This window comes from Homalodisca vitripennis, chromosome 1, assembly GCF_021130785.1.
Source record: "Homalodisca vitripennis isolate AUS2020 chromosome 1, UT_GWSS_2.1, whole genome shotgun sequence".
Taxonomy (NCBI): domain Eukaryota; kingdom Metazoa; phylum Arthropoda; class Insecta; order Hemiptera; family Cicadellidae; genus Homalodisca; species Homalodisca vitripennis.
The window spans coordinates 146,993,337-147,010,003 of record NC_060207.1 but is presented as its reverse complement, the minus strand read 5'-3'; the positions used below and the strand labels follow the sequence as shown (position 1 = coordinate 147,010,003).

Below are 16,667 nucleotides of genomic sequence, written 5' to 3'. Positions count from 1 at the left end.
ACCCCAGCAGTTTCAAAAACATTAGAAACACTTTAATGGACTGATACATTTTTCTAAAACTCAAAGAAACTGAAGCAGTTCATCCAATCTCACTAAAATCAAGGGTCAATCAATTATTGTATTTATCAAAGCAATTCAATTTTAGCCATTCAGTGCTTATTCAAAACTAATCTATAATTAAATCTTCACTCTTTAGTCCAATCTTTATTATTGATAATATCAAAGCATTTGGCTGATTTGATCAATATCAATAAACCACTTCACATGTTCGAGAAATGGACATTATACAGTGTCCACAGATTACTCTATCAAACTTCACTATTTTTTTTCATGTCAAAATCAATAAGAAATGTTATTTAAAGTATAGCCCTATCTTGCTTAGTTTATCATCTGTCTGCCTATTTGTTTTGCAAAAAAATTATATCTTTAAAGTGAAGGAAGGTATAACGTTCGAACTTCACCAAATTTTTAGTTTATTCAAGACCAGTTTTTTATAAAAGGTTACAGAAAAATATCATAACAGATTTCAAAATGGCGGCCATACACAATTTTCAAATTATAATAATTCAAAAACGGGAGTTTTTATTAAAACTTGACTAAGATAATGAAATACAGATTACCTTTATGAACATTTTGATAAAGTTTATTTCGCTACAACAAATATTAAAGGAATAGTAAAGATTTTACTAAGCACCACCCCTTACTTAAATACACTAATCAGTTATTAATGTTGTTTAACTACTGATTAATAACCAGCTGATTGTTCTAGCTAACAGCAAAAATTAATTACTTATTGTTGTCAATTTTAACAATTATTGTTATTAAAAAAATACTTAGTTGCATTACATACATGTTATAATGCCAAGTTGATCTTTAAATTTGGTTTAAATTTAGTATTTTAACAAAATATTGGTTATTATGGATACTATAGTTAGTTTACACAATTGTGTTATTATATATTTTTACATTAAACACGTAGATTTAATAAGTAAAATTTTAACCTTTTCTCGCTTTCATTTTTAGTTTATTACTCCATTATTTAATATGTAGTAAACATTATTAATACAAAATATGCAATAATGAAATTATGTAATTAACTAATTGTACGTTATAACTAGCATTTAAAATCTAATTTAAGTTTTTAAATGGTTGAAAAGTGTTGAAGTTATGAAATGTAAATATTTTGTAACAATAAGTACAGGAATGTTTAACTTAACATTCATTACACACAAGTAACTGGTTACTTACTGGTGCATTTGAATTTTTCTTGAATTTATTGTTTGATTGTAATAAAAGTTGTATTTCCAGGAAGCAGTTTTTTCAAAAATTAATCAAATATGTATGTTATTACGAATAATGAGTTACTCATGGCAAAATGTGCTACTAATTTATTATATGAATTCAGAACAAATAACCAGTTACACGTTCAGTTCAACTAGATAACTTCCTATTACATTACTCTTATAAAAACTTAGTTCTGGCCAATCGATATTAAATTATCTATTTTTTAATATGAATTCGTCCAAACTTAACTTCCATGTAGATTAAGTAACCACTTACTTGTTTCATGATGACTGACTGTCCTACTCAGGGGTTGTAACAGTTCCCCAAACTAACCTTAAGTGCACCATGCCTGTCAGCTGCTGAGATGTACTGCACAGACAGTTCGTTGCACATCAAGTACCGTAACAGGTTACTTGATCACACACATATTTTTCTACACAAGTAACCAGTTACCTGTTACAAACCCACATAATGTTCTTGCTGTTCCAATAACACAGTTAACGTGTTAAATTATATAAAGAAATAGTTTTGTGATTTAAAAATCACCTCTTTGAAATTTTCCTACATCTTTTCTTTAAAAATGCTAGCAGCTCTATTATAAGTGGGCATTATTCATATGTTATTTATCTACCCAAATGGTTAAATAATATCTATATTTTAAAACATATGATAATATTTTACTACTATATGATATGTATAACAAAAGGGGTGGTCCATTTGGGAAGCATGCCCCTTTTTCAAAATGCATTCCTTCAAAACTTTTGATATCTCTAAATGAATTCCCATTAATTAAGATTTATTCCCTGACTTTCATTGTTTTATCTACAATTGTTCAAAATTTTGTAGGGGCAGAGTTTTTTTAATTACACTATGTAAGGAAATATTACATGCCACACACATTGTAAGGTTTTTGGCAGTAAACATCTGCATTAATTGTAGTTCCACAAGCAACAAACCTTTTTTGTTCTAAAAGACTGTAGCAATCAGTTGTTGAAAAGTTTGTCTTCTAAATATACTATAAAAATTGCCATAAAACAAAACATTCCTAAATAATGAAATTTTAAATTCCCAAATTCCTTTATCTCACAATAAATTTGGCCATTTAACAAACTTACACCCATCTACAAGAATTCAGAAGAGAAAGTTTGTGACAAACTCACAGAAAATTTGTCAATATAATTTCCTGTAAAATTTTATATAAATATATACAATTGTGAAAAGACACACTTCAAGTTATTCTATAGTAGAGGTTAGAGCTGGTATGTACACATTTTACATTCCTACGGTTTGGATGTTACTACAAAACGCGACTGTGTAATAGGTCATTTGCTCTAAATTTTGTAAAAGGGGAAAAATTAATACAACTTTACAAAACTTAATACAAATTAGCATAAAAACTTTAATAATTACATACAACTTTCAACAACAAATAATACATAAAACTAAAGTGTATCTTCTGGTAGTTGGCTGTCCTCAACAGTTTTAGTGGCTGGGTAATAAACCTTGAATCCAAACCCTCCCTTTGAAAATGATCCCTGCAACAAATTAAAACCATTACTAATTGTTTTTGTGCTTTTTAATCTATGTTACACTCAGTAGAGGAAATTGTTCTCATCCAGTGAGGACAGAATAAGATACAGTGGCTGTGTATATTACGACCGGAGAGCCGATTGCTGGCGGGTAGGCGGACCAAGATGGTGGTCCTACAGTGGTGAGTCTGCAACTGTGTTAAAGTTAGTCTGCAACACCCTTGGTAACAACAAAATACTGTACTACAAAAACAAGGAAATTAACCCTTTTAACCCCGACGTCCGTACTATACGGACGTCGTAAAAATGGCGTCAACTCCCGACGTCCGTATAGTGCGGACGTGCACTTTTTATTACTTTACTGGCCACCTATTTCACCAAATGCTTTGAAATTTCACAGACTTGTGCACAAAGATATTTTGCATCGAAATATATTAGTTTGTAATGGTTTGACTTCGTATTTTGTCAGTCTGTGACTGAGCAATTGCAGTTCATCTCGACTGACTGCTCACGCTTGTTGCAGACAGCTGTATATCACGTGGTTGTGAATATTCCGTTTTCTTCACAGTTTTAGGTTAAAGCAGTATAAAGTACGGCAGTTAAAGTTTAGTTTATTATTTGTTTTATTTCAAAATGAGTAAAAGACATCGTTCAAAGTCTCCCGTAAGTGAAAATACAATAATTAGTAACCTAGTTGCAAATGGTGTGGATGTGATTAGTGACGACGATTTGAGTGATGGATATCTTGAAAATTTACATTTTGTAGTGATGTAAATATTGTTTTAAAACTTTTTTAAAATTTAGATTATGAACAGTTTTAGTTATTTTGTCAGAAATAACTTTGGTTTTATGTTTATTTTAAGTACTGTGAATTTCAAAGGTCTTGTTACATTGCCTTGCCCAGAAATGGCAAAAAGAAAAATTTACACGGCTTTACAAAAATTGATGTTACTCAATTTGTAAATAAGGTAGGCCTATAATTTTTGTTTCCTTTTATTAAGGATTAAATATATCATAAATTAAATGGGTATTTTTGTGTCAAATATTTTTTTATCTATATGGTTTCCATGATCAAACTTGAAATTTTTTCATTTTTATTTATTTTTTATATATGTATATGCATTAAAAAAAAAATTACTTTCAAAATAATAATTTTATTTGTATATTTCTGTAAGCTACATGTATAAAGAAGTAAAACAAAAAAAAAGAATTACCTAAATATCTTAAAAAATAACTGAGTTATGAATTTTTTACAAAACCCTTACATTTTGTCTGAAAATGGCTTGGGATTTCTGGCACATCACTTGATTTAATGGCCGGGGTTAAAAGGGTTAAACTGAGATTAATTGAACATATAAACTCTCCTTCAGAAAGGACGTTTCATTTTACAAACAAAAAATGAAATTTAATGTGTCCGCACTGGCACTCTGTGCTTCCGCTGCTCATTCACTGCAAGATTAGAATGGAAATAAAATAAAAGATTTTGCAGAATGTGAGGCAACTATACATTTAAATTATTTACATTACATTTTTAATCAATTTTGACATTTTAAATTAAAGCAGTATTCATTGTCTGATGTTAACATGAAAATGTTAGAAAACTGTTCTTTATTAATTTGACACTCTTAACCAAATTAACAAGAAAAACCAACAATAAACATAACCTCCAAAATGACTGCTCTCAACTCTGACTAAAATAATGCTCATTATTTTAAAAACAAAACAGCTATAATAATCAAATGTAACCACGCCCTCTACACCAAATTCAATCTTTCTCTTAGTCTCTCTTCATTTAACGTATATTTGCCACGTGGAGTGGGCTTCCATTTACCTCAATACTAATTGGTGACAGTTCTCTTGTAACCACTCCTGTTGTCATTGTGAAATACATTGTGGAATAATCAGTTTAACATATACCTGTTCACAATCTGAAAATTTTGTTTCCCTGCACTTACCATGATTGATTGGTTCACTTTTGCACCTCCAGCTACATTTAAAAAGTTGAGATTTGAGTAAAATATTGTTTTGAAGTACTTTCTTAGGAGTAAAATTATACCAATACATTATTTATTAATTACTTCCTATGCTTCTGACTGCCATTCTCTTTACTACTGTATGATTTCTCTCAACAATAGTATTTCTACTCTGTCTGTTTACACACCTAAAGTAACACTTTACATTTCACTTTTCATAAAGCTACTGGATTTATTCGCATCAAATGATTTCCTTGTTGTCCATCAGCTTTGTTGTGGTGGCCCTCTTTCAGCAAAAGTTTCCAGCAAAACCTTTGCAATTTGTTCCTCTGTATCATCACTGCCAAATGCAAAATCCAGTGGGACAAAAGTCTATTATTGTTAAATACTTAAATGCTCCATAATGAGTGGTCAATTATTGCAAGTCTGTACGAAGTCTCTTCACAGTGTAAATGACCAGGTTTGCACTTAATTGGCGAAGGATCTATAGATAAACATTTCTTATATAATTGTACTACCTTTTCTACATCATTCTTGCAAAATAAATACAACAGAATGGGAAAACCTAGATATACATCTGTTTATATCTTTTAGTGTCAGAAATTGCTGAGTTTAAATAAATTGGTAGAATCATAACCACATCTGAATCACCTTTTTATGATATAATATGAAACTGGCCAATCAGTAAAACAAGCAAGAAATGCCTTTTCAAAATGCAGTCTACAAAACAATATTCTAAAAATAACTTATGATTTAATATTTGACTCGCCTCGTATCATGGTAAAAGTGTTTATCGGTAGGTTTAATTTAATGAGGAGTGACTGTTGAAGTGGGTGGGGCTTTCTTAATGTTAAAGATTTTCACAAAACTGAACATGAGAGAGCCCCTTGGAAGAGGATGGAACAGATCTAGCCTCTCTTTTTTCCAACGTGACATCTGAGACAGCGCCCATTATCCTTCGCCATGGTGTATGTAACAGTGTGTTACACACAATGATGATCATGAAACCTGTGGGGGAGCTTGTCACCAATCAGTATTAATCCTCTAGGTAACGTTGTTTGTCTGTAGAGTTCCTGTGTTAGCATTATTATTGCAATCCTAGCTCTTGGAGGATAGAGAAGGAATAAACTATGAACAAATTCTTCAATCAATTCAATCTGAACAAATTCTTGACCATTTTCTATCTATATTATTATTTTCTCTTTCCTTTGCTCATAAAGACTTACCGGATTGACAACAGAGCAGTTCATGTGGGAGGTATTGAAGGACTTGATCTGATCACCTACTACCACCAGGTCTGGAAGAGGGTAGAGCCTGAGGGCTGTGTCATGATCCCAGTAGACAGGACAAACACAAAGTGGCAGTGGCACCAGGTGAGCTTGAGAGATCACAGTCTTGGCAAACTGTAACAAAAAGAGACTGTACCATAACTTATATTATTAATACAAAATAGTAGGGAAATCTATATCCCTAACATGTAAACATATACTAGCATGTTTGCCTTGCAAACACCACTTAGTACCACTTAACAACCAAGTGACAGAGTGACATGGACCGAGATAGTTGTAATACTCTGTTACAACAGGTTTTGATAGTGCCTGTATAATAGTAATTTATCATTGATAAATTTGTTAATGATTTGATCATAGTGGTCAAAAGACAGGGACTCAGGATGGAGACTTCTGAGATTGAATAGGGATAGTGTTAATAAATAAATAAATCTTTATTTGTCGTTTGAATTCTTACAATCATTGACAATGTCATATTGCAGCCTAGGGCATGGTCAAAATAAAACAATTTTATCAAAATAATTCAAACTTCAGGCAGTAAAGGGCACAAGGTCAGTTGGGAGTAGAGGTCCTGAGGAACTCACCTACTACAAATTCAGAGTCGAGAAGTATAAAACCCAATAAAATTCAAAAGTTGAGGAGACATGAAGCTAAGAAGACCCAGAGATTGAGGAGACTCATAGGATAAGAAAAACCTACAGGTTGGAAGGACTCTTGAGTTTAAGATCCAGAGACTAAATAGACCCATCCTGAGAAGACAGACAATGAAGAATAAGAAAACAGAGTATGGAGGGACTCTGAGAACAATAAGGTCTAAATGATAAGGCTGAGAAGAACAACGAGGAAGGAGATTCAAAGCATGAGTTTCCCTTCTTGCCAAGATCAAGAAAATATGTTAAAAAGTGTATATTTATGGTCGTTATAATTTACTTTGATGTTAATATATTTTGTTGCATAGCTGATTTTGCCTGTTTCTCAATCAAGAATATATACATACAATAGCTGTTACCCATGGCTTCTCATGCAATTGAGAAAGTTTTGCAACTGTTTAAGCACTTCTAGTTCGAGTGAATTATATTGCCCATGCCAAAGTTGAGTTTGCCTTCTTCCTACGAGTACAATCAAGAAAATATGTTAAAAAAGTGTATATTTATGGTCTTTGTAATTTACTACAATCTTAGTATTTTTTGTTCCATAGCTGATTTTGATTCTTTCTCGATCACAAAATTATGTATACATACACAGCACTGAGAAGCCTACTTTTGCCTTTTTTCGAGTAAATTATATTTCTGACACCAATGTTCAGTTTGCCTTATTGCCATGATAAAGAAAATACGACACAAAATTCATATTTATGATCATTGTAATTTACTTTGTTCGAAGTATGTTTTATTCCATACTTTATTTTGCCCTATTTCCTGATCAATAAAATATATATCAGAGATCATAGAAGCCTACTTCTATCAAAAGTGAACAAAGATAGGATTTATATCAGTTTTTTAAATTCATAGTAAAAGTTATATAGTAATACCTTCTTAAAATAAAAGCATTTCTTTAATAATTGGAAAGATTAATCTTTTATTTTCCAAACGTACACATATATTTCAGTTATGGAATTATGTATATGCAACTTAATCAGAATAAGATTTTCTGAATTACAATTGAATTGGCACATAGTGATATTCAGAGACACACTTCATGCAACTAATGACCAAGTGGTGATAAGAGAACAGTTTTTAATACTGTTACAACTAGCATATGGGAATCAAAAGAGTTCAAATACGTGTTTTTTATATTCATTATTCCTTAGTACTATTTTTAGATTGAAAACACTTGTCTCTGCCATTTAACACATTAAATAATAGACTGAGTATTAGAGTCACAGTAATGTGTTAACAACATGTCAGGTGGGCCGTTTTAATCCAAATGTATGTTTGCTTGTGACATTCAGATTACTGAGAAAATACTGATAAAACATCAGCCCAGTGACTCCCACAGGATTTCAGGTTGTTACATTAAAGCCTAAAAATATTGACTGATTGCGGCTGGAGGTCATTCAGAGTAGTGCAGCATTCGGATTAAAACTGGGGCAGTTATTGAACAGTAGTTTAAAATTTTTATTGTGGCAGACATCATAGTAATGTACTGGTTAATGTGAGTACTCAAGATTATGTAGTATAAAGCTGTGTGAAGTTGTTAAGAGTAAATTAAATTTTTAATATTTTTTTTATTGTTGAAATCAGTAACTACAATGGTTATTAAAATTTAAACAAAATCTCACTCGAAATTCGAAGTCTGATATATTTACTTTGTCAAAATGTCACAAGTGTTAAATTATAATTCAATAAACATCACTGCAAATAAAAACAGTACATCAATAATCATAAAATGCTTCTACTACATTCTGACAATTAAAAATTCCACGTAAAAGGAAAATTTGATGTCTACAACTCCAAATTCTTGAAGAAGCAAGGATTTCGTTCTAAAGATTCACAATAGTCAGCAAAAAAACATCTCTTTATGAACAAATTTGTACTGGCGGGACCAAATGCCATTCCAAGAACCCCAAATCATCACTTGAGAAGCATTTTTATGGATTCCAATATTCCAAAATAATGTAAGCTGTCTGGACTTCTTTCTAAGGACATAAAATTTTATCAGTGGTAGAAGAAAATGTTATGGACTCCAATATTTCAAATTCATGTCCGTGACCAGGATATCATTTTAGACCTGAAATCGTAAGTTTGAACAAATCTTTTTGTTTAAACTAATACTCCAAAATTTTGCTAGCAAACAGGATTTCATTACAGTGATCTATATTGTTCAGTTATAGTGTCATGTTTACGAATCTTAATCTCCTAAGTTGTGTCAATGGACTTAAAGAACTTTAAATCATCAGTGGAGGAACATAATTTTGATGGATAGCAACACCACAAATTCTTGTCTGCGGTCCAGATGTTTGTCTCAGGACCTGAAATTTTCAGCAAAGAATTATTCTAATGGATTGCAATAACACAGATTCTTGTCATCTGTCAGGAGCCATTCCTAAAACTAGAAATTCTTAAAGAATAAATTTTATGGATAGCAATAACACAAATACTAGTTAGCAGTCTGTACAACATTCCCATGAACATAAAATCCTCTTTTGGAGAAGAAACAATTTTTAAATAATCCTGTATTCTAAATTCTTTTTCATGACCTGGACGCCATTGCAATATCTGGTCGCCATATCTGCAATGAAGAATTTTTAAGGATATCAATACTCCAAATTCCTGTCAACTATCTGGAAAATACCTTTATATATGAAGGGTCTAAAATGCTTCAATCAATCAATCAAAATAGTCCCTATTATATATTATGCACTTGTGTGCTAGCGCTTCTTCCAATCCTCGAAACACTTCTCAAACTCAATCTTTGGGATAGCCTTTAGCTTCTGAAGAAGCTAAAGACTATCTTCTTGATAGCACTTAATGTTATCATGGGCCTTTAAAGTTCTCTTTAGTTTTGAAAATAAAAAAGTCACACGAGCCATGTCTGGAAAATATGGATACTGGGGTATCATTACTGTATTTGGCCAAAAATTCGTGAACAAGCAATGGAGTGTGAGCAGGTGCATTGTCATGGTGCAAAAGCCATGAATTGCTTTGACACAAATACGGGCATTTTTATTGCTTCACGCAAATAACATTTAAACTTGTAGGTCTTACTCTTTATTGACTGTTTGACCTTGTGGCAAGAATACATGACACACTATGCCATAAAAATCAAAGAACCTAGTGAGCATAACCTTAATGTTCAACTGCACCTGTCAAACCTTTTTCGGTCTTGGTGATCCAGAATGCCTCCACTGGGATGATTGAGTCTTAGTTTTGACATCATATTCACAAAACCCATGTTTTGTCACTTCTTATAAGATGTTTCCGTAATTCTGCATCTTTGTTGACTTCTTTTAGTGACTCCTGAGCAACTTCTCTATTTGCCACTGATTTTGTTTAAAATTCAACAATCTTGGAGCCATACGTTTCATATCCATTAGCAATCGCTCAAAATAATTTCTTCCACTTTTCTCATATTTTATCGGTATTTGATGTGCTGGGATGTCTGGAGCGTTCATCATCTTCAATGTCTTTACAGCCATCTTTAAAATATTTATACCACTCATAAACATTTGTTGTATACCTCTCAGCCCAATTTGACAATAGAGGAAAAAAAAAGGCCATGTTGGTCCTTGGGAAAGACGACACGGTCAAATTCCTACCAGCCAATAAGGGCAACACTACTATTGTACTTAACTCAGTAGCGTATAAAAAAAAGATTGCGGAAACTTTAAATACTACCAAATATACAGTTTTAAATAAAGACCCGACTAATTCATTTGAACGCAAAGTAGCAAACACCTTAAGAAAACACAAAGCATATTTTTCAGATAAATTTAGATCTAAATTAACTCCTCACCATTCCAAAATCCCCCATATGTATATGGCTTTTTCAAAATCCATAAACCTACCATCCCTCTCCGGCCCATCATTAGTTCTTGTGATTCACCTTGCAGGGAATTGTCTAAAGTCCTCTTGGACATCTTAACGCCATTGATAGGACAAACTGACTCTTATCAAAAATTCCAGGGATTTTGTAGAGAAGTCAAAATCTCTGAAGTTGACCGAAATTGACAAACTAGTAAGTTTTGACGTTGAAAGTATATTTACAAATGTACCAGTTCCAGAAACTCTCGTAATGATTGAATCACGTCTCAAAGAAGACCAAACATTAAAGGATAGAACTAAACTTCCCGTGCCAGTAATTATGGAACTGTTAGAACTATGCACTCAATGCAATTACTATTTTGAGTTAGAGGGTAAAATTTACCGTCAAGATGAGGGGATGGCAATGGCTTCTCCACTGTCTTCTATTTTCACCAATATCTTTATGAAGGAATTTGAGCAAAGAGCCTTGGCTTCAGCTCAGTTAAAAACAAAGATTTGGTGGAGGTATGTGGATGATACCTTTGTTATTTTTCCTCATAGAGACACTAAATTAAATGAATTTTTGAATCAAATTAATAGTATTTCTCCTTCCATCCGCCTCACAATGGAAGTGGAAGTCCAAAACAAGCTTCCCTTTTTGGATGTGTGTTTACCAAGAGATAGAGATGTCCTTAAGACAACTGTTTTTCGAAAGAAAACACACACAAGAAAATATTTTAATTTATCAATCAAACCATCAAAAATCTGTCAAAGAAGGAGTGGCCTACTCGTTATTTGATAGAGCAAAGAGCTTATGCTCAGATAAAGATGTATTAAAAGAGGAATTTAAGAAAGTTGAATCGGATCTTAGAAGCAATGGATACCCTCAATTAGTAATACATAAGTGCAAATGAACCAGAAGAAACATTTCTGAGTCATAAAAACAGAATAGTGATAAATTTGCATTCATGTCAATCTCTTATGTGCCGGGATTATTGGAGAAAATTAGAAGAGTAGGTAGAAAGTACAACATTAGAACCGCGTTTAACCCTATAAGTGGCGGTCATTTGTGGTCTCAGTGGCAGGCCGTTTTTGGGTAAATTGCCGTGATCGTTAAACATATTTTTAGAAAATATTATCTAAGTGATAACCTAGCAACATTATATATTTTTGTTTTCCTTATGAACTATAGAATAAGAATAAATATAATATTTGGTGCCTTACCATTATTTTTCAAATTAATATCATTGTAGATGTGTAAAAAAATGTTTTTAGAAAAAATAATTTTTAAGTTCTACTGTCCGTCACTTTGAAACTACTGGAGCTACAAAATAATGTCAAATTCACAGAATATACACAATTTTATTCTAAACAAATTACTTCTAATACATTTTTTTCTATTTACAAGAACAAAAAAGTTAGATGGGAAAAACTAAATCTATGTATAAACTGGTTTTTTTTACTCCCGAGTCACTAGAAGGGGCTTGTCTTTTCTCCCAGTAGTGTAGGGGCCTATAATATTATAATAGTGGCTTGGTTTGTCATAGCACAGTATATTTCGTAAATATAAAACAGGAATTGTCTTATCGCAAACCCCTCCCCATCCTCAGACAGAGGTCAAAGTCGAGCGATCTAGTAGATAACGTGACTACAGATTCTCGCCGCCCGTTCAACTTGTGCGCCACATTCTTGTACTTTTCGTACCGAAGTGTCTGTCGCTTTGTTGTACTTCCGTGTTTTACTGTGTGTGTAATAAATTGGTGATGGGTGACACTATGAGAATTTGGGATTTACCCAGGAGTGAAGAGGGGGCCATTCGTTTTTTACAAGATCATGACTAGTTGCCTACATCTAAAATATGCGTTGCGGTCGGCAGTTGCTGCTGAAGGCGGAAATCCACTAGACTCACTCATCCTTGATATTGCTGCTTTCTGGGCGTCACAGGAAACCCATTAACAATATAATCATTGTAAGTTTGTAATTGAAGCGTTGCTTTTTCGTTCTATAATGTTTTTTTTTTCTATAAATTTATTTGTTTGTGTTCCTCATACTGGTGTAGTCGGTATAATCCCAAAGCACCCCAACATTTTCCATGACGAACGAATAACCTAAACATTTACCGGTAACACGAACAACGCGATAAACAATAATATACTGACAATAACAGTGCGCAAAGTCGCCAAACAAAACAGTGACGAGACGAGTAGACAGCTGTTCTCTCGTCTGCCGCCAGGTCATATGAAAACCGTCGGAATCATTTAAGCCAGCAAACATTAGTAACATGAATACACACTATACTATATGATATGTATAGGAAATTTCATGGAGAATACGATAGTTCAAACTAGGCCTAAAAATAATAGATGGTTGCGGAGCAACGGCCTTAAATGTGAAGCGACGGCTGTGACGGCGCTTGCCACTTCGCGGCGGCGTGAATCATACGTCTCAGACGGCACTTGCCACTTAAAGGGTTAAAACACACAATACTCTTGGTGAAAGTCTCGTAAAAACAAAACCAAAAAATGCCACACAGGATTCCAAAAACTGTGTTTACAGTATAAAATGAAGTTGCAATAGGGAATACATAGGCGAGACGAAAATACCATTAAACGTAAGGATAAAAGAATACAAAGAAAACACGAGAAAGGGTTTTCACAGAAAAGTCAAAAATTGCACACCATTGTTGGTCTGAAGACCAAATATGAATTGGGATGAAGCCAACATAATACATCGGGAACCACATTTATTTAAAAAGAAATTAATATAGGCAACATACCCTAAATTGGCAGATCAACCAATCAGTCAACCATCAGTCGAGATTAGGCCGCTTTGGATGCCAATTATCAAACAGAGAAAGTATTAAATAAATCAAATATATATATATATATATATATATATATATATATATAAATGAATGTTTGTCCTTTATAGACTCAGAAACTATTTGACAGATCATTATGAAAATTTGTATGTATTTTTCCACATAGAAGTTTATATGCTATGCCCATTGATGTAACTCACCACCAGGAGGCGCTGCAAAATATATAAGTTATCAAAGCGCCTGCACATTGTAAACTAAAATTACGATATAGTTGTGTATAATAACCACACACTATGTGAAGGCGCTAAGTTTTTATAGATATTTGTCTTTCAAATGAATTTCTGTTTGGCCTTATAGCTTGAATGTTAGACCACTTTATTATTAAGTACATGTACGTGTAGAATGGCTATAAATATACACTTTTGGCAGATTTTATTGATAGTGTCAACAAGGTAAACTCTACATCGGTGTTGACAATATAATTCACTTGAACCAGAAGTGCTCATACACAAGCAAAGCTTACAAAAAGCGTGCGAAGCCGCAGGGAACAGCTAGTTAGTAATAAACCAATGCAGAGTCAAAGTATGGTTTTAAGAAGTTCATCTAGCATGAACCAATAATAATAATAAAAAAGGGCCCATTCCTGTCCCCCTTCCTTTTTATTTCCGACATCTTGTTTCTACCGTGACGATTGCCATTTGCTATTGGCCTCTGGTCAGTCGTAGGTGTTTGGTAGACGAATGCAGACATATTGTGACCTGTATTCTGTAGTTCAGTTTTAATGATTAATGTTGTGTATAGTTTTTCCATTATTAAGTGCATGTTGTAGAGTTAGTGAAGTTGACACACAACATGGTGGTTGTGATTCCTGACTTAGGCGTGTCACAACGCTTTGATATGATTTGTTTATTTTAACCTAGTCTTTAATTATGTATTAGGTTAGTTATTTACCTGAAGAAGAGATCAGATTGCAGATCTCGAAATGTAGTGTTACTGATTTTTTTGTTTCACTGAATGATGGCAAATGTCCGGAAAAATTCTGTTTCCTTTAAAAATACCTGTTACATTTTAAACAAACGTTGTGTAATGCAAATTTGAGGCCCATTTGTTTTTTAAGCTCCGATCTCACGCCATGACGAGACAAATAACAGGTCAGCAGTGTGCGCAGTAATCGATCTTCCCTACTACAACATTTGTCACTGGCAAGTTCAAGTAGCCAGTTTGTGCTGAGCTACTGTCATATAAATATGGCTGCCTCTATTGATTCTTCCACTAAATGTGAATTGAGGATTGTTATTCATTTCCTGGAAGCTGAAGGAAATAGTGCAGCAGAAATCCATCGGAGCATGTGCCATTTTTATGGAGAAAACATTATGGGGGTTATGGTGCATGAACGGTGTTGAAAGTTTAGAGATAGTTGAATGTCAAATTTAAGGAATTTCAAAGCTGAATCAATTTGACAAGTTTTGTGAGCTCAGTTACAGAAAATAAAAATAAAACATAAATTTCCACAAAAGGAATTACTATCCACAATTTAATTGCAAATTTAATTAAATACTTTTTTATGGCAACGGAGTAATTCAATATGACTTACATTAAGTTGTCTACTTCCATTCATTATATGTTTTTATAAGTGATACTCATTATTTTATACATGTCAATATAGAAATCAACAAAAGAGCAAAATGCCATGCTAACTTATATTGTAACATTAATATCTTCATTTTCAAACAAACAAAAGATATTAAGGTTTTTTTGAGGAAATATCTGCAAATCATGTTAATCTGTTAGGTTATCATGTACCAAAACTTCCTGTTGTTAATCAAAGCAAGGTAAATTTGATTTGATACTTACATGTTCAGGTATATCGTCTGTGGAGGGAAAGTGAATGCAATTACGGCACAGTTTGGTAATCACATCTTCTCGAATCACAACTATCTCTTGGGTGCAGTACTGCAAACGGCACGGATTCGTTGCAAACTCTATGTTCGGCACTTTCTTAACTAAGTCTTCCGTGAAGAAGGGTATTAAAGCTGGACTGAAACAAGGGATCTTTTTACAAAACAATCACTAGGTTGCCTAAGTTGTATATTGTCAGGCTAGAAACTAAAATACCACTAAGCCAACCCAACAAACAGATACTGTCTTTTATCCAGGGACTAATGAACCCAATAAAAATTTAAAATAGTAAAGTACTGTGAGTGGTGTGAAAGATGTAATATATCTTTAGCTTATATATAAACATTGATTGTTTAGAAAAATAGGTTACTTGCAACTGTTTCATTATAAAAACGCTAATTATTAAATTTAGTCATGAAACTTTAAAACATTGTTATCTTGAGATGGTTTCATGTATATAATATTAGTGAATAGACAAAAAATGTCAACTTTGTTTGCTCTGTTACGTAGCTAACTTTTAAGTGGTTTCTGTTATATAAGTGGATATTTTCTATAAATTACGTACAGTGTAGAGGATATTATATATACAGAGAATATTTATCACAGTTAGTAGTGACAAATATTTTTGTTACAACATTTGTATAATTATCTTGTAGTATCAATTGAATAAAATAAAATTTTTTAATGAAATCTTGAAATAATCCATCCTTTGGCTATAATAATAATCCTGACTGGCTAAGGATAAGAAAGGGACTTCTACAGTTTTACATGAAGCCCATGCCTAACAGATTCTGCTGTTAGTTATATTTATACAAATCATGTGTAACATAATTAACTAACCATGTTAATAGACCCTTTTTTGGAAGTACAGTACAGTGTGAAAAGGCCATAATTTAAAGGATGATCAGTGGCTTTTAAGCCAGGTGATTTTTCAGCTTTATAACATAGTCTACTATAGCCATTTGCCTTACAAGGATTCAAGATATTAAAAATTACTCACAAAAGAAATCTTTAATTGTTTCCCATTTTCAAGTTCATTCCATAAGAGGAATGTGGAAAGTTTCCATCTCCCTAAAATATTATAAACAACAACAAATGAAACTGGATTTTTTCACAATTTCCTTGTACACTAATACACTTCTTTACACCTTCATTGCTTGTCTAAACTGAGTGAGACCGACTATTCATACATGTGCACCATAAAGCGTCTGCTGCATTCAACATGTTAAACTACTTTAGAAAACTGTCTTGGGTATGAAAGTGGCAGGGTCTTCATACCCTAACACATGTGCCAAGACAGAGCATCCATGAAGCACACGCACAGCCATCTTCTCTCTTCTCAAGTGTTGTATTTTCGTGTGCGAGCACCTGGGAACTGCCTGATCCAAATCTTGTCTTCTTTGATTATT

At 32.9% G+C, this 16,667-nt stretch overlaps 1 protein-coding gene across 2 annotated transcripts in view; it reads right to left on the bottom strand.

Moving 5' to 3' along the window:
- Positions 1 to 2,659: 2,659 nt before the first annotated feature.
- LOC124373482 (DNA polymerase epsilon subunit 2) overlaps positions 2,660 to 16,667 on the bottom strand; it is a 54,732-nt gene continuing 40,724 nt past the window's right edge. For both annotated transcript variants that reach the window (XM_046831851.1, XM_046831855.1), the window contains 3 exons: positions 15,214 to 15,397; positions 6,013 to 6,189; positions 2,660 to 2,819 (listed from right to left, as the gene is read on the bottom strand). In XM_046831851.1, coding sequence (XP_046687807.1) covers positions 2,727 to 2,819; positions 6,013 to 6,189; positions 15,214 to 15,397 — 454 coding nt within the window. In that variant the 3' untranslated portion in view covers positions 2,660 to 2,726. The remainder of the gene's footprint in view (positions 2,820 to 6,012; positions 6,190 to 15,213; positions 15,398 to 16,667) is intronic.